The 24,612-nt window shown below is 49.0% G+C and overlaps 1 protein-coding gene across 1 annotated transcript in view; it reads left to right on the plus strand.

The window, feature by feature from the left end:
- Nucleotides 1-24,612, plus strand: part of ATP8B1 (ATPase phospholipid transporting 8B1) — a 119,985-nt gene that overhangs the window by 82,216 nt on the left and 13,157 nt on the right. Inside the window, exons 8-20 of the mRNA XM_075532625.1 lie at nucleotides 94-164; nucleotides 3,329-3,411; nucleotides 3,526-3,684; nucleotides 4,254-4,342; nucleotides 4,801-4,991; nucleotides 8,160-8,368; nucleotides 9,505-9,548; nucleotides 11,097-11,253; nucleotides 16,762-16,950; nucleotides 17,389-17,501; nucleotides 19,752-19,916; nucleotides 21,354-21,465; nucleotides 22,740-22,815. Of these exons, the coding sequence (XP_075388740.1) occupies nucleotides 94-164; nucleotides 3,329-3,411; nucleotides 3,526-3,684; nucleotides 4,254-4,342; nucleotides 4,801-4,991; nucleotides 8,160-8,368; nucleotides 9,505-9,548; nucleotides 11,097-11,253; nucleotides 16,762-16,950; nucleotides 17,389-17,501; nucleotides 19,752-19,916; nucleotides 21,354-21,465; nucleotides 22,740-22,815 (1,658 nt within the window). The remainder of the gene's footprint in view (nucleotides 1-93; nucleotides 165-3,328; nucleotides 3,412-3,525; nucleotides 3,685-4,253; nucleotides 4,343-4,800; nucleotides 4,992-8,159; nucleotides 8,369-9,504; nucleotides 9,549-11,096; nucleotides 11,254-16,761; nucleotides 16,951-17,388; nucleotides 17,502-19,751; nucleotides 19,917-21,353; nucleotides 21,466-22,739; nucleotides 22,816-24,612) is intronic.

Raw genomic sequence — 24,612 nt, forward strand, 5'->3', positions numbered from 1 at the left:
GTGATCAAGTCGTCCTTGCTCTCCCCGCTGTGACCTGGCACCCAGGTTCCCTTTGGGAGGGTCTCTTGTGATGGGCATGTTTTTTTTAAACAGGCTGACATCCTGCTGCTGTCCAGCTCAGAACCTAACAGCCTCTGCTACGTGGAAACGGCTGAGCTCGATGGGTAAGCCTCGCTTGGCTGGGCCAGACCTTGGAAGGCACCCTGGTGATTACAGTGAGTGGGGTGTCTGCCATCTAGAAAGAAGCCAGATCTGGCCGGGCCTTTGCTACGTGCTGGCTGGCTGGCCGTGTTCCCCGTGGGCCGGTCTCTCGTATTTCTTCTATCACATGGACTTTTCAAGATCAGCCTTTCCCAGGGAAGGAAAAAGAATGTCTGAGCCCTTTATAAACCACTGAGCCGTCACCAGGCAAACTCATGGCTCTTAGTGGCTGTTTCTGTGAAGAGAACAGAGTTTGGACATCTTTGTCAGTAAGCAATGTTGAGTTTGTTGGTTTGGGTCATTCTACACTACCCCTGATGACAGTGTGTAGTCCAGTTTTTAATGGGTTTATTGAGCGCTAGCTGGTTCACAGTCCCTTCGTATGGTTGGGCACATTTAACCTTCTCAATAACCCCGTGACGCCCACATGATGGCCTCGACTTTACAGTTGATGAAACGGAAACACTGGGTGGTGGGGGGGGGGGTGAGGTCATCCAGTGTCTTAGTTGTGTCGTTTTTGTTGTTGTTAGGTGCTGTCAAGTAGGTTGCAATCATAGTGTCCCATAGAACAAAGCATTGCCCAGTGCTGTGCCATCATCACCACTGTTATGTGTGAGCGCATTATAGCAACGCAACCACTGTGTGAATCCATCTCCTGGAGAGGCTTCCTCTTTTTCAGTGTCCCTTCCCGTTATCAGGCATGATGCCCTTTTCCAGGGATTATTCTCTCCTGATGGCAAATCCCAAGTACCTGAGATGAAATCCCACCAGGCGCACTTCCGGGAAACAGCCTGGCTGCACTTCTTCCAGGACAGACGTAGCTGTTCTTTTGGCAGTCCGTGGTACTGAAAATATTCCTCATCAACACCCGAGTTCAAGTGGACCGATTTTTCTGCAGTCTTCCTTATTCATCATTACCACTCTCACCTGAAAATAAGGCCATTCAAATACCACCAGTCAGGCGTACCTTTGTCCTCAGGATGACATCGTTGCCCTTCAACACTTTTATTTCTTCAACACTTTAGAGAGGTCTCGTGAAGCAGATTTGCTCGATGCAAGAGGACATTTGATTTCTTGCCGACTGCTTCTGTGAGCATGGATTGTGCATCCAGCAAGATAAAATCCTTGAAAACTCAACTTCAATCTTGTCTCCCTTTGCCATGATGTTGTCTCTTGGTCCAGTTGTGGGCATCTGGGTTCTCTGTGTGCTAAGTTGCAATCCCTTCTTAAGGCTGGAGTCCTTGATTTCACCAGCAAGTGCGTCAAGTCCTGCTCACTTTCAACAAGCAGAGTGTGTCTAGTCCCGCCATAACCAAGCACCACCAACCAGGTGGCTTAAACAAGTTGAAAGGGATTTCCTCTCAGTTTGCAAGGCTACAAAGTACAATTCAGAGTTCAAGCCCAAGCAGAAGGCTTTCGCTCTCAACCATCTCTGGAGGAAGGTCTTGATTTCTCCAGTTTCTGTTGCCCAATTCCTTGGAGGTCACCATGTCTCTTGGCATCTATCTTATTCTGTCTCCAGTTCTTCTTGCTAATTGAATCTTCTTTGTATTTCAAATAAGGACCGTTGGTGGCATGGGATCCACATAGGGCTGCTACCCACAAGGTCGACAGTTCAAAACCACCAGACACTTGTGGGAGAAAGATGAGGCTTTCTACTCTAGTGAAGATGAACAGTCTCGGACACCCACCACCCACGGGGGTCGTTGTCTGCCCTATAGGGCACTTTGAGTTTGTGTGGACACAGAGAGGGACTCAAGACACGCCTGCACTAATTCCATGTCATTAACATAACAAAGGAAGCCTATTCCCAAATGGATAGAGATTACGGTTTACAATGCATATTTAGGGGGAACCCAACTCAATCCATAGCAAACAGGAAGTGCCTAATCAGTTGCTGCTCCCTGGGACTGCCTCTCAGGCTGTCCTGTGTTTGCCACTGTAACATTAAACCTCTTTCTCACACCCTAGCGTGCAGGGTAAATGGCCTGCTAACCACAAGGTTGGCAGTTCAAACCCACTAACCATCTCAAGGGAGGAAGCTGAGACTGTCTGCTCTCATAAGGATATGCTGTCTCAGAAACTCAACAGGGTTACTATGAGTCGGAATAGACTTTATGACACTGAGTTCGGGTTTTGATCTTTGCCCAACCTTGCCAATTTGTATGTATTTCACGCTCCAGGGTCCAGTCAGTAATCCAAATTCCCCAACCGGTCTCCTGAGAAAGGCTGAGGCAGGACTTTGAGAGAGACCAGTATGTTGGCAAGACTCTCACAACAGGGCTGGTAGCTATGATTCTCTCTCTCTCTCTCTCTCTCTCTCTCTCTCTCACACTCTCTCTCTCTCTCTCACACACACACACACACACACACACACACACACACACACACACTACTGTTCCCACCACCTCCTCCTCCACCACCATTACCTCCACCTCCACCTCCCCTTTGCTTTACTGCCCACAATTACTGAACCAGCTTGATATTAACCTGCTTTGTCAAGACAAACAGAAAGGAAATATTGAGAGCCACGGAGCAGCTTCTTAGCACCCATCAATTCATGAGTCCAGATTTGGGGGGGCCTTTGCAAGGTTCATCGGAGAAGACAGCATCGATTCCAGAGCACACACCCTGTGTGTCCACACACCTGCCCCTTATGAATTACTGAGGGCGTGGCTATCTCCCCCTTTCCAGAATAAAATTCTCTTTCATGAGCCACAATCTCCATATTTGCTCTGCGGAGCAATATTATTAGTAACTTCTGTAACAAATGCTTCTTGTGTAAACAGATTAGATATTAAGTGTATAAAGCAGTGGTTCAATCAGCTAGCCTGGTGAAAAGTTAGATTAGCAATCAGATTGTCGGGGTACCTGTCGATGTCCTTGTTTCACTCTACTGGCCCCAACAGCAAAAAGGACCAACTTTTCCAGGTCAGGGGTTTTTCTCTAAGTCGGGGGTCACAGCACCAGGTCCTGAGGTCCTGTGGTGAACAGAGAGTTTGGAAATAGAAAAGGCTTGCACAGATTTGCCTAATTTTTTTTACACATTTGCCTAATTTAATTATCTGTCCATTCCCTTTGTAATGCTAAATTGTGTTCCATTAATGATTTTCCCTCCTCTCTTTAGAGAAACCAATTTAAAATTCAAAATGGCGCTCGAGATAACAGACCAATACCTGCAAAGGGAAAACGCGCTGGCAGCGTTTGATGGTTTGTACAAAGATCCCTTATTTTGTTTCCAGTGTTCCTGGTGGGATTCAGTACTTTTGATTAAAATGAGAAAACCTTGCTGACGTGATGAATCCTTTTTTTTTCCCCAACAAGGTTTTATTGAGTGTGAAGAACCCAATAACCGGCTGGATAAGTTTACTGGCACCCTCTTCTGGAGAAACACCAGTTTCCCCTTGGATGCCGATAAAGTCTTGCTGCGTGGCTGTGTCATCAGGAACACGGATTTCTGCCACGGGCTGGTCATTTTTGCAGGTAATGCCAGAGTTTTCTGGGAAATTGATCCAACCTGACTTTGATAAAGAGTTTTAGAGGTGGCTGCTTTTCTGCCCCATTCTAAGGTGGCACAGAGGTTAAGCAATACACTGCTACTCGCAAGGTCGATGGTTCAAACTCAACCCGTGGCTGTGGGGGAGAACGGCCTGATGATCACCTCCTACGGTGATTCCAGCTTAAACCCCTATGGAGTGGCTCCACTCCACCACGTGGGCTCGCTGGGAGCCGAGGGTTGACTCACTGGCACCCGAGGACGCCGCCGCCACTGAAATAAACAAAAACCCAACTCGCTACCATCCAGGGGATGCCAACTCACAGCGACCCCATAGGACAGAGTACAGCTGCCCCCTTCCGAGGCTGCAGAGCTTGACAGGGGCGGCAAGCCTCCGCTTTTTCCTACGGGGTGGCAGGTGCTTTTGAACGGCTGGTGTCACCCACTGAGCCACCAGGATCCCTTAGTTGGAACCAAAGGGTGCATCATTTATTGCCAGACAGGCGAGTGGATCTTTCCAGTAACACACTGACGGCATTGAACTTTCTGTTTGTAGGTGCCGACACGAAAATCATGAAGAATAGTGGGAAAACCAGATTCAAAAGAACTAAAATTGACTACTTGATGAACTACATGGTCTACACGGTACCCATGCGCCGTTGTGCTATAGGAGACCTAGACTGCTGCCTGCCCATCCTCAAATCTGGCTGCATGATTTTCTCATGCAACGTCCCTCTCCTCCACCTCACCTCCACCTCCCTGTGCCAAAAAAAAAAAACAATAAAACCCCTCAGGTTTTTAGGCCAACCAGAAAATGAATTGAAAGCTTAGAGCTCAGGTGGTGTTGGGGTGGGAATTCCCTCACCTTTCCCTGGGAATGCCACACTCCCACGATGAGAGTCCCTTTGGGAAGGGGGCACTGCTTCCAGTGATCGGTCATTTGGGTGAGGGGAATGGCCAGGTAGGCCACCAGGATTGCTAGACTCGGTGGTGGGTAGGGCTCCTAAAGTCAGTGGAGGGTGATGTGACTGCTGTCGGTTTCCCACGGGCAAACGCCGGTGGCGTGACCTCTCTCATCTTTGGACTCTCTTGATGCCTTCTAGATCATTGTTGTTCTTATCCTGCTTTCGGCCGGCCTGGCCATTGGCCACGCTTACTGGGAAGCTCAAGTTGGCAATTACTCTTGGTACCTCTATGATGGCGAAGACTACCTGCCCTCCTACCGTGGGTTCCTCACTTTCTGGGGCTACATCATCATTCTTAACACCATGGTGCCCATCTCTCTCTATGTCAGGTAAGGCTGTGCCTTCTTTGGAAGAAGATAGTGCATGCTGATAATTTAGCACCTCTGGCCGGTGTCGTGGTGATGGGTTGGGCTGCTAACTGCAAGTCCAGCAGTTTGAAACCACCAGCTCCTCTTCGGGAGAAAGATGAGGCTTTCTACTCCTGGGAAGAGTTACAGTCTTGGAAACCCACGGGCACAGTGGTGCTCCGTCCTGCAGGGTCGCTGTAAGTCAGCCTCAGCTCCATGGCAGGGAGTTTTGTTTTGTTTCATTTTCTTTCTCCTGGGAATTGTTTCAAAGATCATAAGAACGAAGGGCAACAAGTGGGACTGTCATTCCGGCCCTGGAGGTAATGCAAGGACAGGTGCTAGCGTTCGAGTGGATACTCCGTGCCAGGCACGGCACGGCGCTTGTATCTTGTCCCCTTTGCAGATAAGGTAACTGAAGTTTAAAGGTCAGCGCCACTCCCACTGCCATGTGGTGGGAAGATTTCGTCAGAGGTGGGCTCCAGCGCTGTGTTTCAAAAAGGATGTGGTTGAAGGTGAAGCTGTAGCATGCCCTGGACAAATGCTTGCCTTGCTTGTCTTTCCCTCTGTGGGGGGAACCTTCCTTTTACCTGCGCTTCCCTATTACCATCTGCCACACCATGACCCGTAAAAGCCCTCGGCTTCCTGGTTACTTACCAGCTCATCGGGAGATGGAACTCACGCTGCCTTCCCTCGACCTCTCTCGGGGTCCGTTTCTCCTCTCAGCAGTGACCACAGCTAAAAAGGCAAGGTCTTACAGGTGGCAAACAGTCCTGGCCTTCTTTAGTGATGGTTCTCTTTTTCCACTTTTCATCCATCTTCAGAATTCACCGTGGCTGGATTTTAGATGCTTGAGGAGGGAGCGTGCCAGGATGGCTCTCAGCGGCCAGAGTGGGTTCTGACACCACCATGGAGTCGGTTCCAACCCATGCTGACCCTAGAGGACAGGGTAGAACTGCCCCCGCGGGCTACCGAGACTGTGACATTTTACAGGAGGAGAGCGCCTCATCGGTCACTCTCAGAGGGCTGGTGGTCTTGAACTGCTGACCCTTGGCTTAGCAGCCTTGTGTGTAGCTCACTACACAACCTTACAGAGCCGATCCTTAGTTTCGAGAAATAAAGAGCAGGCCGGAGGCACATGGAAGATCACCTGCATGCCTTTAATTAGAAGCACGTGCTTTATTATAATCTCATTACACCTGTACTTGCTTTGTTTTTAACTTTATTACATATCACGACTGTGCCTCTCTCACCGCAAAGTGAAGATCTGTTTGCAGCTCCCCTGGGGCAGGTTGCCTCGGGGCAGGAAACAGGACAGACTGTTTTGTCTCAAAACATAGGGGTGTGTTATAAAACAAGCTCTTTCTGTGATTTTCTCTTTTAATTTTAAATCATTTTATTGGGGGTTCTCACAGCTCTTATAACATCCCATGCATCCATTGTTATCAAGCATATTTGTACCTATGTTGCCATCATCATTTCTAATACATTTTCTACTTGAGTCCTTGGTATCAGCTCCTCTTCCCCCCACCCCCATGAATCCTTTGTTAATTATATATTATTATTATTTCATATCTTACACTGTCTCCCTTCAACCACATTTCTGCTATTCGTCCCCTTCAGGGGGGACAGCCATTTATACAACCTTGTGATGAGTTCCTCCTTTCTCCCCCTTCCCCCTCCCCATTATTTTTACTGGTATGAACTTCTTTTTCTCAAGAACAAGGATCCTTATAAAACCAAAGGGAGATTAGCCCTAGGTAGTCAGAAAACATTATGACTTTGTCCTCAACCCTTTAATAGCTTTCTGCCTCGTTCTGAATAAAATAATGGGGACCAAGCTGGGCCAGATGGGCTCTGTGTGACCTGGTGCCCCTTACCTGCCTCCTGACCTTACCTGCCTCACCTCTGCCCACTGCCCAATGCCCCTGCCAGTCCAGCCTTAGGGACCTTCTCTTCTTGTGCCAGTGCCTTCCATGGGGCCTTACGCCTCCTCTTAGCTCTGCCTGGAATGTTCTTCCCACCATCTTGAATGGCCCCTGTGTTGGTTTCCTGGGCCTGCCCTAACTAATGACCGCCAACCATTGGGTTTCAAACAAGAGCCGTTTAGTCTCAGTCTCCTGGGGGCTTTGCAGGGGCCTCCTTGGCTCTCCTAACTTCCACTCGCTGCTGGCAGGCAGTTGGTTTGCAGACACAGCACCCCAGTCTGCACCTGCCTGTCCCTGTGTCCCGGTCTCCCTTGTCTGAGGACCACAGGCATTGTTTCAGGTTCCACCCCCACCCCAACCCAATCTGACTGCATCTCGCACGCACGAGGTCACCTTCCTGGAGACCTGGGCACTTCGAGGGAAGAGCTCAAGCACATGTGCTTAGGAGCCCCGGGTCAGCCCACGGCAATGCCCCTCTAGGTGCGGACAAAGTAGATTGAAGGATTTAGACCGCCTGCCTTCACACAGCGTGGAGTCCGGTGCCCGCAGCCCCGTGCCTCAGTTGAGGAAAGACTCGGGTCTGTAAAAAGAGGGACACCTTCATGGATACAGTAGATGGGTGTAAGATATGGTAAAAACAATGAATAATTTATAATATAAGACTAAGGGTTCTTGGGGGGTAGGGTGGGGGGCAGAGGAGATAAAGGGGAGCTGCTGTCAAGGAGTTCAAGAAGAAAGAAAATGTTTTGAAAATGATGGTGGCAGTAGAATTGTGCTTATCTAATTGAATTATGGATTATTATAATATCTGTAAGAGCTCCCAATAAAATTATTATTTTTTAGGGACACTCCCCCTCCCTGCCCCTCCCCGCTTTGCCCTTTAATCGGAAACACAGTGAATGTGGCCACTCCGAGTGAGTGCCCCAGGTATGATGGGGAGCCAGAGAACAAGAAGAGGCCGGTCCCCTCTGGTGGTAGCCCTGGCCTGCAGTGTGAGGCTGCTGTCTGCTCTCCTGGGCATGTGGGCTGACCTCGGGCTCTTCCTCTCTGAGGGCAAGTGTGCCTGCAAACTGCTCTCCTGCGTCAGCGTGGCCAGCAGAACCTCGAAGATCGGGCCCAGCGCCACCCTGTGGCTTCTGTCTCCTTCCAAAGAAGCAGCTGGGTTCTGGAAGCACAGGCAAGGCTTCTACCTGAGCCCACGATCGACCCGTTGCTTTCCCCCTAGCGTGGAAGTGATCCGACTCATGCAGAGCTACTTCATCAACTGGGACCTGCAGATGTACTACCCCGAGAAGGATACGCCCGCCAAGGCCCGGACCACCACGCTGAACGAGCAGCTGGGGCAGATCCACTACATCTTCTCGGACAAGACGGGGACGCTGACGCAAAATGTCATGACCTTTAAAAAGTGCTGTATCAACGGGCACATCTACGGTGAGTGTAAGCCGCCGCGCGACACTGGTAAGGCCTCGGTGACGGGCTTGTCACCTTCCACCCGGGAGACTCAGTCCCGGCACTTGTGCCTAGCTACCACCCATCCATCAGTGGAGGCTCGTGCGTGGCTATGGTGCTAAACAGGTTGCTGTCGAGCTTACAGGCTAAGACCCATGAGGAAGAAAGCTCTGGTGAACTCCTTCCCCAGATCAGCCACTGCAAACCCTATTGGCCCTTGTGGTCCAATCCGTAGTCCTTCATGGGGTTAGCCCAAGACCATACATGCAGTGTTGCGGTCCATTGTGCCTGGTGGGGGTCATCAGGAGTGGGGGCCAACGTGAGTCTGGCCAGCTCTAACAGCAACGACCTATTGCCCACTGCCCATGGCTGTGCGGCTTCCAGTCACCTCTGAGCCTACAGTGCCCCCGCTCGGTGCTGCTGCTGGCCTATCCTGGCCTAGGTCTGGGTTAGAAGCCTCAAGGGCAGGGTTGGAACAACTGCCTGGGAGATGTGATAAGTCAGCAAGAGAACTGCACTGTATGCTCTTCCCCTTGGTGAAAACGCTGTTCTCGGCCTGTGTATTCACATAACAAGCACCTGGACCTTAGGGCTGGGGACAGCTACCTCGCTCTTTAATCGGTGACAGAAGGGGGACCCCTAAGGTTGAGGAGGTGAGTTCCGGGTGTATGATGACCTTGCTTCTGAGTCCAGTGTGGTCCAGTGTCTCATAGGACATGATGTGGCCCCCGGGGAGTGTGTGGTGGACAGGGACCCGGGCTCCAGAGTTGGAGCGGCAAAACCTGAGGTCAGCAGACTTGCATCAAAGAAGCAGGGGGAGGGGGTGTTCAGAAAAAGGAGCCCCCTTCCTAGCGCAGGAAAGACATGCCCAACTAGTTGCTGCTGTTGAGTGGGTTTCGACTCCGGTGACCTTGCGTGTGTGAGTGGAGTTGTGCCCCAGGGGTTTCCGACGACTGCCCTAGCCCTCGCTCCCAACATGCATCAGGGTGGCGGAAGGGCTGTACGGAGCAAACAAGGAGACGTCTATCACCACCGTCAACAGTCCAGCAAGGACAGGGGAGTCAGGGCCTCCCGACACCCGTGGGGACTCAATTTGTTGTCTTCTACTTCTTTCTCAGGAGACTACCGGGATCCTTCTCAACACAATCACAACAAAATAGAGGTGAGTCCTTGTCCCAGGAGGGATTGCTGAGGCTTCCCATTGTTTGCTGGAATAGATAACCCAACATTTGCCACATCACCCCTTTTGACCTGTATAATGCGGCCACACTGCTAACTATCTCACCCTGATGCCTATTGCCCATGGCCGTGGTCAGAGTGGCTTTTCTACTGTAAGACAGGTGAGCTTCTGGGCACTGCAGTCAAGAATGTGTGCCATTGATGGCACACATATGTGTCAAGGTGCTTGATACAATTGATGTATGGTTTGTGATAAGAGCTGTAAGAGTCCTCAAAAAAATGATTTGTTAAAATAAATAAAAATGTGTGCCAAGCCTCAAGTGGTGTGTGCTTAATTAAAGACTTGGCTCCAAAGAAAAGCTATGTCATTTGTGAAGCCGGAAATGCTTTCGGTTGTCTTTCGAGATTTTATCATCTGTTTCTGGTGACCGCTTACAACAAACAGCAAATTAGACTCCCATTGAACCATATCGATGGGTGTTGTTCAATGACGTGGGTTACAGTTTCTATGTCGTGTCAACATTTGGTTGTTTCTTTCCCGTTAATCTAACTTCCTTGCCCCTTTACCCTCCGCTCTCTCATCTTTGCTCTCAGTAAATGTTACTCTTTGGTCTCAGATCGATGATTGAAGAAGGTGACTAAAGGAGTGCAGTGCTCACAAGTGACCTTGTTTCTCTTATTTGATGACCCCATCTGATGCTTAGCTGAAAGGTGGCCTGAAGGTGTGACATTGGCTCCAAGTTTAAAGGGTCTATCAGGGTGATGCTCTTGAGGGTTCTTGCCTTTTAAAGAATTTTGTTGTTTTCATCCAAACATTCTATTTTCTTCCATTCTATCTGGGGCCCTTTACCGGGTCCCGGGCCAGACATTTGGTTGCAGAAGCTGGGCACCATCTATTCCTTATGATCTCAGGATAGATGAGGGCATGACTAATGTAGGCAGTTAATCCTAGAGACTAGTTTCTTCTTTGAATCTTTGGTTTTTTTCTTCTTTTGCTCCAGACAAGTAGAGACAAATCATTGTGTCTTAGATGACTGTTTGCAAGCCTTATAGACCCCAAGTGCTACTTACCCAACAAGAAGGTAGAACCCAACCTTGTTGGTCTACCTTGTACCTGTTGACTCCGTCGTTCCACCAGACTGTGGGTCTAAGCTTTCAAACATGCAAGTGGATTTTAGGTTACGTCTAAGAAATATTGATGGTCATGTCCCTTATGTGCTTTATCACGTATGTGCAGCACACACAAACACGTGTAAACATATTTCTACAGGTGTCCACTTATGCCTTCCTATACACATATAGGTATACATAGCTACCTATTTACCCACTCATAGTTTTGTTACTTTTTTTTTGCGGGTGTATTTTTTCATTTGTAAAACTGCGATGGTTGCTAAATGATACGTGTTACAGCATCTTCTGGAAATGACCCTTATGCTTGGGTACTTCTTAGTGTCATTTTCACCTCGGTCTGTTGGTAAGCCAGCATTGCTTTCATCGATCGTGTGTCCTTTTCCTTCTCCATTTCTTGCAGCCAGTGGATTTCAGCTGGAATGCGCTTGCTGATGGGAAGCTTGCCTTTTATGACCATTATCTAATTGAGCAAATCCAGTCGGGGAAGGAGGCAGAAGTACGCCAGTTCTTTTTCGTGCTTGCGATTTGCCACACAGTCATGGTGGAGAAACATGATGGTGAGTACTGCCCTAGCCCCTCAGATACCCGAGACCCAACTTTGAGGTCATGGTCAAGGTGAATGAAGAGACCCAGTGCCTACAGAGTCATACACATGGCACGTCTGCCACACCATCACTCCGAGGCAGGCCTTTGGGGTAAACCAGCCTGCCCTCAAGGTGATGCCCCCTCTTGGCAATCCCCTGTGTGAGAGCGTTGAGCTCTGTGCCTTAGAGTCTCCGACGGCTGATTTCGGCGATGTCGATGGTCAGGCCCTTGCTATGAAGAGCCTCTGGGGGCGTTGGAATAACCAGCCTTACTATTAGCAGCTGAGTACACGACACCCCCACCCCTGAGCACCACGGGGGGCTCTGTTTCCATATGCAGCAAGTATGAAAACTCCAGGAAAGTGAAGATGCTTGAAAACTCAAGGTGTAGACACCATAGAGAACATCTGCCAGTCAGTTCCAAATAAACACACTTTCTCCAGATCAACTCAATCGGACGGTAAAGCAAGACATAGCAGCTGAAGTCTACTAGGCTCGGTCTATGGAGGAGGCTATTCACAGGCCAACTGGGAGAGCACAGAGAGCGGCGATGCCAACCTGCGAATCTCCCAAGTAGAGGTCAAAGTCTGTTTGATTAGCCCAGCAACTTTTACTCATACCGTAAGCATAAAGTTCGATATGTTTAAGCAAGCTGATTCACTTCGGCTTTGGAATCATCGGGGAAATCCATCGACTGCTTTTAGTTCCTGATAACCGGTATTTTGAGAGTTAATGGTCGCTATGAGCCAGAATCGACTCCGTGGCAAAAGGAAATTGGCTAACTAAGACAATGGTACATTCATCTGGTGGTTTTTGTTTGTTTTGGTTGGTTGGTTTTGGCTTCCTCCCAATGGGAAAAGCCCTGAAATTCTGGGCCATCCCAGATTGATCCCTGCCATACGTAACTCTGAGGACAGACTACGTTTGCCCTGCCTGAGCACCAGCTGCTTGAGTGTCGCAGGAAGGCGGTTGGCTGTCCAAAGGTCCTTCCAACTTCCCCTTCTGCCTCCTGGTGATCTTTCTGCAGCCACTAGGTTTTCTCCGGTGCTGTCGAGTCAGCTCCGACACGTGGCCCCAGCTCCATACAGCAGAACACAGCTCTGCGCCCACGATTACAGTATAGTATCAGTCCATCTCATGGGGGCATCTTCTTTTTCCACCGACCTTCCGAGCATGGTGCCCTCCGTCAGCAGGTCTCGCTTGATAACATGACCAAAGTTCGCGAGGCAGCGCTTTGCCATCCTCGGTTCTAATGAACATTCCGACTGGACTTCCTCCACCATAGATTTGTGTGTCCTGCAGCCAGCAGGGAGGGAGGGAGGAGCAATGACTCTATCGTCTTAGGGTGGAGGCTAGAGTTGATTATTTCCAGATGCAGGAAGGGAAAAGAAACATTCGTGCTGGTTTGGGCCCATAAAGTATTTGATCCTTTAGAAGGGCACCCAGACTGGTGACTGGTACTTAGGAAGTACCACCTCAGTGGTGGCTGTGCCCAGGGCTATTTCCCAATACCCCCAAAGACTCTAAGACCCAGGAGGAGAAGAACGGTTCCGAATGTCTAGGAGGGGGAAATAAGAAAGCTCCCTCTGCCCTGGGTGACTACTTAGTGGCCACCTGCCTGTCCTGTTGGACAATCACTAGGGTAGAATGGAGAACGATGCCCCAGACTTGAGCCTGGCGGAGCCTCCCACATGTGGGCACTGGAATGAACACAAGCCGGCAGAGGAGGAGGAGTGCGGGACCCCCAAGTAGACTGGATGTGGGCTCCTACCTGGAAGTCTCGGGCACCCAGCTAGCCACCTGGTCAGGTCAACTGCTTCCGAGTCAAGCACCTCTCTTCTTCCCTGGGGAATGGGAATCATGGGAAAGCTAACATGAGCACTGAGGAGGCCGTGATGGGAAAGTTCTGGTGCAGATTCCAGGAATGCGAGAGAAGATGAGTTAAGGACGCTGGAATAAAGAGCCAGTCCAGAGAGTTGAGCGTGTGCTGGGGCGAGGCAACGGGTGTCCACGTGTAGGTGGTGGTGACTGGGGCCTCAGTTTGAGATCAGAGGGAACGGAGAGTGTTTGTCTGCATTGATCTCATGACCACAGATGCACCTGTTTATGAAAAGGTCTTTCGGTTGCTTCTAAATGTGGAGTGAAGGGGTTTCTTCAGAAATGGTCTCTGAGAATGGTTGTTACCAGCACGTTTCTTTCTGCAAACATCTAGTTAGCATTTGGGCCGGCTCTCTGCAGTTCTCTGGAGTTCTGTGATTCCACTAATGGGAGGAAAAAGGACAGACTTTTCTTTTTCCTTTAAGATTGTCAAGGTGTTTGCTCCCAAAACAGCCGTATTGCTCATACCTTTGCCATCTTTGGTCATGCTTGGCTTTTAATTTCTGTTGGAGAGAGACATTTACTATCAAGAGTATGCAGCAGATCACTGAACCAACTAGAATCGCAGAAGGCAAGGACTGTGCTCACAGCTATTTGTTTAGCTCTGGTTACATAGTTTGTCCTGTCGGCTTTGTTCAAGAGTCCTGGTGGCATAATGAGGTATGTGTTGGACTGAAAACGACCAGCAGGTCTGCTGGAGAAAAAAGAGGCTTTCTAACTCCCATCAAGAGTTACAGTCTTGGAAATCCATGGCGGCAGTTTTACCCTGTCCTGTGGGGTCACCATGAGTCAGAATTGCCTGGAGAGCAGCAAATTGAGTGACATTTCGTGTATATTTGTAGGGAGGTTGGACTAGCAAGTGTCATCCGTAACTACTGATATTGGGCTTTCTGGGTGAACCGAGAGAGAGGTGATGTAAAGTATCACCTTCAATTACTAACTGGGAAGTGATTCGTACTAACTTAATTGGAATGAACCATCTGAGCAGGCACATGACCAAAGGAGGGGAGGGTTTAGCTGCACACATGCACCTGCTGATTGATGACATGGAAAGCCAGGGCCCAGGAGTAACTAGATTAGCTGTTGTCCTCAGTTGCCGTCAAGCGGATGCCAGTGGCTGGTGGCCCCACTTGTGCTGACTAGTACTGCCCATCGGGCTTTTCGACGCTGTGACCTTCCAGAAGCACGTGGCCAGGCTTGTCTTCTGATTTGCTTCTCAGTGGACTTGAACCCCCAACCTTTTGGCTAGCATTTGAGTGTTAACCACTTATACCACTGAGTAGTAGAACAAGAGCAGAAAAATAGAAAATCCTTAGTATTTTTTTTTTACTTTTTATTGAAGTGTAGCATCTGTGCAGATAGACATACCTAGCAAAGGTCTCGGTGAATTTTAACACACTGAAGGTATCCCTGTAATGAACACCCAGATTATAAAATGCAGAACACTGCTCATCCCCTAGAAGAGCCCGGGGAATGGTGGTGGCACAGCAGGCTACCCAGTGATCTGCTAAGCATGAGGTCAGTGGTTTGAACCCACCAGCCACTTCTTGGGAGTAAGATGAGGCTGTGGGCCCCTGCAAAGATTTAGATGGCTCAGAAACCCAATGGGGAAGTTCTGCTCTGTCCTGTAGGGTCACTATGAGTCAGAATCAACTGGATGACAGGGAGTTAGGTCAGTGGATTGGTTGGTTTTTGACAAGAGCCCTTGGAGTTTCTTCATAATTCTCACCCTGCCTATATCACCAGTGGAGTAACACTAGCCCATCTCCTGACTCTCAAGCTGTAGATCTTGTGGTCTGTGTAAGTGCCATCCTGTCCCATGGTCTCCTTCGTGTTTGAACTTTGTTTGCTCCGCGTCCTGGGTGAAATTGGTTCCGATTATTGCAAGCAGGCAGCTTCCCACTATCTGACTTTTAAATATTGACATACTGATCAGACTAACAGAGATGTTTTGAAATAGGATGCATGTATGGTGAGATTAAACACCCTCTTTCAGAGGGAGGAAAAATGAACACAGCTCTTTTGGAAAACACAAGTAATAATATATATCAAGTGGCTTAAGAATTATTAATATTCCCTAGTCTACTATTCTTATCACTGGGAATCTACTCAAAAGATTGGGGGGGTGGGGAGGGATAACCTTACAGACACACAGTGTTTATTATGTTTTTTTTAATAGCCAAAAAAAAAACTCATGGACTAAACTTAAGTGGCCTTCATTAGGAAAAGGATGAGGTCGATGATTGTTGTTAAGTGCTGTCAAGTCGGTCTTGGCTCCTGACCATCCCAGGTACAACCGAGCACAACACTATCCTCACAACGGGTCTCACTCCGGGGTCCATCACTGCAGCCACTGTGTCGCGCCATCATGCCGAGGGACTTCCTGTTTCACTGCCCCTCTACTTTACCCAGCACAGTGCCTTCTCTAGGGACTTGTCTCTCCAAAGTACATGAGACACAGTTTCACTATCATTGCCTCTATCAAAGGGACCTTCTGGTTGTACGTCTTCCAAGATAAATTTGTTTGTCTAACTGGAATATTCCTATGAGGTGATTGAAAATACCAAGGCTTGAGTGAGCCACAACGTCACATCCTCAAGTAACATCCTTGCTCTTCACCCACGTAAAGAGGTCTTGTGCAGCAGATCGACCCAGTGCAATCCATCATTTGATCTCTCGACTGCTGCTTCCGTGAGCTTTGATGTGGATTGGAGCAAGACGAAATCCTTGACAGCTTCAGTCCTTGCTCGGTGTATCATGATGTTGTCTATAGTGTATCCATGTCCTGGTGGTGTCATGGGTCACAAGTAAGGTCAGCAGTTCAAACCCACTAGGAGAGAGATGAGGCGCTCTGTTCCCCTAAAGAACCTTGGAACCCCGAGGAAGCAGTTGCCACTCTGTCCTGCAAGGGGTCACTGTAAGCTGGTAGCAACTCAACATCAGTGTTTGAAGGCCACCACTCGCTCGCTGCCATCAAGTCCATGCTGACCCATAGTGACCTTAAGGACAGAGTAGAACTGCCCCTGTGGGTCTCCGAGACTGGAACCCTTTAGGGAAGTAAAAAGCCCCATCTTTCTCTCGTGGAGCAGCTGGTGGTTTCAAACTGCTGACCTGAAGATTAGCAACCCAAATATAACCACTACGCCACCAGGGCTCCTTTAACTGCACCAAGGCATTTTTTGAAGTTATGACTGTCTACTAAAATAGAATTTTAAGAAAAAGCAACCAGGATGGGAATGCATATTTGGTCTAATAGAAACTATGTCACCCATGGACATTCATAAAAGTAGAGGAAGAATTTAAGATGATTAGTAGTAATGTTATTTTTTCCCCCTCTGGAGGGTGGAATTATGGTATTTTTTTTCTTCCAATTCTTGGCCAGTTTTGAAAAACCGCGTCTGTCTTACTGTTTATAATTAGTGATAAAACTTCAAAGTTTAAGAAGTTTTCATTGGGGTGTGTGGTGGCCAATGAAGCACCAGTGACCTGTTTGCTCCTGGCTGTTTTGAGCGTGGCAATACACTCCCCAGCCCCGAGTTATCCTCAGTGGTGCTCAGTTTTGCAGTTTTTCTGCATTCTTCCTCTCCCCGCTTTCCTTGTCAGGTCAGCTCAACTACCAGGCAGCCTCCCCCGACGAAGGCGCGCTGGTGAATGCCGCCAGGAACTTCGGCTTCGCCTTCCTGGCGAGGACCCAGAACACCATCACCATCAGTGAGATGGGGACCGAGAGGACCTACAAAGTGTTGGCCATGCTAGACTTCAACAGTGACCGGAAGCGGATGTCCATCATTGGTAGGTCTCCCTCGGGGTCCGCTTGGGAGCCATGCCTCCCGTGCTGTCTCCAGGTCAGAGCAGGCCATGGGAGGGTCAGCAGCCTGATCGCAGCTGATGCTTCTTCCTCCACATGACACCCTGTCCATGACTCAAAGCGGCCGCTGCAGGATAGCTGAATCTTGTAAACTGCTGACGTTCTTCCACTAGGGGGTGCCAGCTGCAGGCCTGGTTGGTAGAGGGCCGCGCACAGACTGGAAGCTTTGCAGCACTACCTCAACGCCATCTGAGGTCACGTGCAAGCCCCCTCCAGATGGCAGCTTGCCAACTTGGCTGCAGGCCACCCTGATTTTAAACTAATAGGTGAATCATTAGCTCAATGGCCCATCTGATTATCTGGAACATGTCGTCGCTGTTGGATAAGAAATCAACCTCAAGTGGATTCACTTTTCCTTCCAGTGAGGACCCCAGAAGGCAACGTCAAGCTCTACTGTAAAGGGGCCGACACTGTGATTTATGAAAGGCTGCATCCGATGAACCCTACCAAGCAAGAGACGCAGGACGCCCTGGATGTGAGTCCTTGAGGGGATAGAGCCCCGAGTGGGAATATGGGAGGCTGAGTTCCAACCCTGACTTCCTCGGAAATGACTTTGGCACCGTTTCGCAGGATCCAAGTCCACAGGGTCAAGAGAACTGGCATGGGGGTGGGGGGCTAGGGGATGCCTCTCTTTCAGGTACAGTGATTGAGCTACCTAACCATACGGAGCTGTGGTCTAAATAACTATGCCCCCTCCCCCCCCCCACACACACACACACTCTGCAGCCAAGTAAAGAAAGCATTCAGATCGGGCATGGGGCGACAGAGCAGAGTGGTGAACAGTGGAATTCGGATCCCTTTGTTCTGGGAATCTGTTTGGGCTCACTCCTGCAACTAGTGACCGTGGGAAGCGATCTACTTAGTCCAGCGCTGATACCGTTACTCAGAATGGTCCCAGAACTCCATCTTGGAATTGCTTACCAGACTTCGACTGGCTTTGGTTCTACAAGAAGCTGGTAGAGCTCAGTCTGACCTGGAGTCCCATGCCTGTCTCAGCTAGAACAGTGGACTCTGTGTGTCGTATGACTCCCAGCATGAAAGAGGAAGGAGTCACTGTACCAGGGAGGGCTGTTGAAATGGAAAGCATCTTGCTTGGTCCCCAGCAGGAGCGGTTTCACAGAGGGTAGTTTGGGCCCTATGTTCTAAGAACCCAATCCACTGGGTTTCCACACTCCAAACCAAGCTGCCTACCACTGAGTTGATTCCAACTCATAGTGACCCGATAGGGTAGACGTGCCCTATGGTTTTCCCAGGCTGCTCTTTGTAGGAGTAGAAAGCCACAGCTTTCTCCTTCAGAGTGGCTGGTGGTTTCAAACGGCTCACCTTCTGGTTAGCAGCCAAATGCCTAACCCACTGTGCCACCAGGGTTCCTCCCTTGGACTTAGGGCATCCCAATGGTCCTGCAAAGAGCCCAAACAAACAAACAAACAAACAAACAAAAAACCAGATTCTGCCATCGAGTCAATGGTGACTCACAGCGACATGCTGTGGGTTTCCAAGGCTGTAGCTGTTTACAGGACCAGAGAGCCCGGTCTTTTTCCCGCAGAGCTGCTGGTGGTTCCAAACTGCCCACAGTGGGGATTGCAGCCCAACGCCTAACCACTACACCACCAGGACTTCTTCCCCTCAGAGAAGCTTGGTGAAATGACCGTTTAATCAGACGGGGCCCCATTTCACGATTCTAGACTGACACTAAAAGGTACAGACTGATCCGTGAGGATGCGAACAATGGCCATCCAATGAAGTGAACGTCGGGCCGGCGCCACACTCTCTGAAAGTGAACGGTCCATGGGGTGAACCAGTTAGTTCTCTGGGACAAAAGGTGGCCATGAACTAAGTTCACGTTTTGACTGGTTCCTGCCTATGTTCTTTTAAATGGGTTCTCCTTGAGATGGGTTCCAGAGCCCCTTGTTTGGACTTCACTGTTCTATTTCAGCTGGAGGCATGGTTCACGGGTTTGAGATGAGGAACGCGTGCCTGGTGGGAAGTTCAGGGTTGACCGGACCGCACCACAGTTTGTAGGGACACATGTGTAAAGGGCCGGGTGTGTGTTTATAACACTCGTAGCTCCCTTCATCTCTTTGTTTCTTCGTCATTCAACAGAAAAACATTTTTTCCCTCTAGTGGCTCCATGTACAGCACAGTGAGACTTCCACCTGTGAGTCAGTGGGGGGATCCGAGATACCTCGGATGTTGCTCGCTCCATACCAGACGGCCATGAGGAAGCAAATCCCGCAATAAAACACATCTATTCCTTTTCAACGAATCACACACATTTGTTGCTGTGGTTGTGTAGGCAGGCGCTGCTTACACTCACGCCGCAGTCTCTGCAGTGTGCAATAGCATATGATGGAAGAGTCTGAGGCACTTCGAGAGTGACCTAAGCAGATGCAAAGAATGTAAGTGAGCGTATGCTATTAGGAAAATGTCCCCTGTGCACTCGCTCGCCGCAGGGCTGCCATAAATGTAAGCCTTCCACAGGTAACACACCCCTGAGAGCTACCTGTGGCAGCGCACCCCCAGAGCCCTAAGGACGCTTACAAAGCAAAGCCTATCGCCCAGTGGATTCTTCTCTACAGAATGTATTTGTATAGCGTTCGCCCTACTCTGTGGTCCCTTTTTAAGTTCTCTGGGTGTTAGTTCAAAATGAGATTTCAGATTTGTCTCAAACGACCTAACATTAACTATTCTCTGGGTTGGGTGGATTGTCTTTTAAATAAAACAGGTCTTTGCAAGTGAGACTCTTAGGACCCTGTGCCTTTGCTACAAGGATATTGAAGAAAAAGAATTTACAGAATGGAATAAAAAGTTCACGGCCGCCAGCGTAACCACAACCAACCGCGATGAAGCGCTCGATAAAGTGTACGAGGAGATTGAAAAAGACTTAATTGTGAGTTTCAGGCTTCCTAACTTTCCCCTTGCTGATCTCACCAGAATTGGAGCTTGTACAATCTGGTTATCTTTTGTACCCCATGCTTGGGGAGAAAAATTAATAATAATTCTAATTTCAGTGTTTAAAATTGTCACGATGGAACTAAGTCCTCTGAATTTCTTCAGCGAGCAAAATACAAGTGTCTGTGTTAGCTGTTCGTTCAGGTCAGTTCTGACAACAGCATGAGCCCTTGCCTGAGCCACACCACCCTCATGGTCACGGCTGGGAGCCTCTGGCTGCAGTCGCTGTGTCTGTCATGCCCTCTCACTGTGGTGGGCCTCCTCTTTCTCACCAACTCAGTCCGCTGCCAAGCAGAATGTCCTTCTCCCGGACACAATAAAATTTCCCCCGCACCCCCAGGAGCATTCCTGACTGCACTTCCCCCAAGACAGATTTGTCTGTTCTTCTGACCAATGTTTGTGGTACCGGCAGCATTCTCCACCAAAATCATTGTTCTTATGCATCAGTTTGTTGTGGATCTTGTTCATTCATTGTCCAGCTTTAATATGCATATGAAGCGGGGGGTGGGGGGAGGGAACCCACAGGGTTTGGGTCAGGGGCACTTTAGTCCTCAAAGGAGCATCTCTGCCCTTCAACACTTGAAAGAAGGTGTTGGGGGGAGCCGGAAAGGAGGGGGGAAATGAGGAGCTGATACCAAGGGCCCTAATAGAAAGCAAATGTTTTGAGAATGATGATGGCAACAAATGTACAAATGTGCTTGACACAATGGATAGATGGATATAGATTGTGATAAGAATTGTACGAGCCCCCAATAAAATGATTTTTTTAAAAAAAGAAAGAAAAAAGGTGTGCAGCAGATCTGCCCAATGGGAGATGTTTGATTCTTTGGTGGCTGCTTCCATATCATTATAAGAAATCAAAACACAGGAGAGGGGGCAATCTAATTTCATTATACTTATATTCAAGTTCAGTACAATTCTTTTACATAGCACCCTGCATACACATACATACCCACGGCATTGTGGGGTTGGCTATAACAATTTTCATACCTATTTTTGCAAAACCTTGAAACAAGAAAGATTCCCGGTTTATTTCTAAGGGGAATTTCCCAAAAGCTGATGTTCTTTGTCTGAGGAGTTTAGATGAAGAGTCATGATAGGCAAATAGCTAGGGTGGACCATGAGCAAGAGGAGCTGGCTTTTGCCTGTGTACAAACCGTGTACCGACACGAACACCTATTTTCCTTGACCTTGGTTTTATCCTTGCATCTTTGCCTGGGCAAATGAATCAGTGCGTGATAAATGAGAAATGTTTCCAGCCTGTCCAGTTTGTGGGGAGGATGTTGCGACTGGCGAGTCTCTGGCTCCGGGAGAATGGCAGGAAACTTCTGATTTATGTAATTCCTTTTCATTCCCTCTCCCATGTTCATCCCAGCTCCTGGGAGCTACGGCAATTGAAGACAAGCTTCAGGACGGAGTTCCGGAAACCATTTCTAAGCTGGCGAAAGCAGACATTAAGATCTGGGTACTCACTGGAGACAAGAAGGGTAATGGATGGGGAGGCGCGGCCCCTCTGCTAAATTCCGCAGACTTCCAGCTGCTGCCTTCCTGGCCCCAGCTGACCTCACACTTCCCATCCTGCCCATGCCCTCCCTGCTGAGCACAGAGACCAAACCAAAAGCCAAACTGGCTGCCATCGAGTCAGTTGTGACTCAGCAACCCTGTAGGACAGAGCAGAGCTGCTCCTGTGGCTTCCAAGACTGTCACTCTTGGTGAGCGTAGAAAACCTTGTCTTTCTTCCATGGAGCAGCTGGCAATTCCAATCTGCTCACCTTGCAGTCAGTAGCTCAACGTATAACTACTACACCACCAGCAAACCTAATAAGCCCTTCCCAGTTAGGCCAGAAGGAGCCCTGGTGGGGCAAGGTCAGCAGTTCAAACCCGGTTTGAATGGCAGGGGACAGATGAGCCTCTTTGCTCCCATAAAGATTGACAGGGTAATACAGGCTGTCCTGTAGGGTAGCGATTGACTTTGACTCAGTAGCAGTGACTTGTTTGGGGTTTGACTTAGTCCAGCCATCCTGACCGTGTCCTCCAGCCAACGTCCACGGCAGCAGGCTCCACACCTCATCCTCTCCTGCCTGGTTGTGTCACTGCTCCTGAGTCATCTTCTCTCTCTAGCCAGGCCTGGGTTCCTAGCCCTTCTGGCCACCCCACCCCAGCTCTTCACCATCTGTTGGTCATAGAATGAAACAGTACCAAGTATCTTCCCCTCCCTTGTTTTTAGCCAAACAGTGATTAAACCACATGAGCTGAGGGCAGGTAGTACCTATACACTGATTTATTAAGTGACCAGTGTATGCAGTTGATAATACGAAAACCAAACCTGTTGACCTCGAGTCGACTCTGACCCTGGAGACCCTATAGGACAGAGCAGAACTGTCCCCATGGCGTTTCAAGGCTGTAAATCTTTACGGGGGCAGACTGCAACATCTTTCTCCCACATAGCAGCTGTGGGTTCCTACAGTTCTGGTTAGCAGCCGAACACAGACCACTGAACTGCCAGTCCTTCTTATTGGATAAAGCGGTGCAGTTCTGTGATGACCACATTTCATGCCAGACTTTCACTTTCACTTATTATAGCACAGAAAGGAATTTTCCTTTTCTTATAAATGCTTTCCATATATTACTGTAGGACTAACAGCCTGGTTGAATCTGGTTCGTTTCATTTTTTTCTCTAAGATCATCATTTCCTAGATAAGATGCATTTTTCCACTCAACAGTAGGGATGACCTTGAACTTCCCTTTCATTGTGTTGTAGAAACGGCTGAAAACATCGGGTTTGCTTGCGAGCTTCTGACTGAAGACACAACCATCTGCTATGGGGAAGACATCAAGTAAGTCGGGGGCCTGCTGGGTGGGACCAAGTGCCTCTTCACGGTGACACCCCGGGAACAGAGCCAGACTGTGCCCCTCCCATGGGACCTCTCCAGAAAGAACAACAGCAGCTTTGAGGCTAGTGAGAGATGGCTTTTATTTGAGCAGATTTGAGTGTAGGAAAACTAGGGACCTTTGTTTTACCCTTTGTCTCCATTCCTTAGATGCCTTGAGATTCACCTGCTAATTCTGGAAGTGAGCCTGGGACTTCACTAGCAATTTCATATGAGTGGTGTTCATGTAATCCCTTTCTTAGGGACTGTACCTTTGGAAAGAAACAGAATTTTCTACCATCAATTTAGGGAGCCCTTGGTGGCGTAGTGGTTACATGCTGGGTTATTGGGAACCTCCAGCTGCTCCTCTGGAGAAAGACCAGGCTTTCTACTCCAGAAAGAGTTACAGTCTCGGAAACCCACAAGGGCAGTTCTATAGGGGCCCTATGGCCTGTCCTGTAGGGGCCCCTGTGGGTCAGAATCAACCTGATAGCAGTGAGTGAGTGAGTGAGTGAGTGAGTGAGTGAGTGAGTGAGTGAGTGAGTGAGTGAGTGAGTGAGTTACATCATGGCGCCCCCAGGCGTCACAGAATAGAACTGCCTTGGCTGACATCTTTACCGAAACAGCGCTTCAGGGCCTTTCTTCTGTGGGACGTGGCTGCCCACTGCTCACAAACTACTTCTATGATCCAAGGTCCTCAAAAGAAAAATAAAAGCAAAAATAAAGAAAGAAAGAAAAGAAAAATAAAAGCACACAAACCAGTAAAAAACCCCGGCCCTGCCTGGAAGGAAATGTGTTGGAGGGTTTCAGCTTGTACATGACTTGCCAGCTTCAGTGCAGGGACAGCCCCCCAACCCCCCAACAGAGATGTATCCACCCAGTGTCACTAGTACCCAGGCTGAGGAACCAGCTCTTGAAGACGAAGAGTAAAGTCTATCTCTCTACTGGTCTCTCTCTCTCTCTCTCTCTCTCTCTCTCTCTCTCTCTCTCTCTCTCTCTCTCTCTGTGTGTGTTTGTGTGTGTGAGAGATGGAGAAAGTTCGGGGCTGCGAGTGAAGAGACCCAAGTCCTCCTTCCAATTCCCCATCACCTGGGAAGGCAAGTCACATTTGTGCTTTGGGGCCTGCTCTTCTGATGACTTGGAGAGAGCGGACAAGACATCTCAGATCCTTTGTGCTCCCCACATTCCTCAACTCATTGCTTTAACATCAGCTGGGTTATAGTTGGTCTTCTTATGAAGGTGTTGATAGAAAACAGAAAGGACTTTTCTGCCCAACATGTAAAGCAGGCTTCTCCTGAATGTATTAGAACTCAGCTCAAGATTGGCTTCCTCTGGTGCCTGTGGGTACATTTTCAGCCTCATCTTCCTGGGGCCGTCTTTGGCAAATATGAAGTGCCAAGGCCATGGTGCTCCCTGGTGGAGGAACCAAGACATAGTAAGATTATACAGTCCACACTTAACATTCACAGTCTTGTGCTTGAGAGTTGGCATACTTGCTACAAAGTATCGGTGACCCCAGAATCAACACTCACTGCTCTGCCACTTCCCAAGTCATTCCCTTACGGCTGCGGGAATGTTGAGCCTCTGCCGGAGCTGAGGCCAATGAAGCAACCCTCTGCCACCTTGGTTTAGTGCTCATATTGCTAGCACATATCCTTTTTGGAACCCCCTGAGCCTGGTTGTTGGCTGTTCCCCTGTTTAAATGGCTCCCTAGCAGAGGGCAGAAGTCTGACCTCTTGCAAAGCTCAGGAGGCAGTGATCTGC

The sequence above is a fragment of the Tenrec ecaudatus genome, chromosome 15 (assembly GCF_050624435.1).
Source record: "Tenrec ecaudatus isolate mTenEca1 chromosome 15, mTenEca1.hap1, whole genome shotgun sequence".
NCBI lineage: Eukaryota > Metazoa > Chordata > Mammalia > Afrosoricida > Tenrecidae > Tenrec > Tenrec ecaudatus.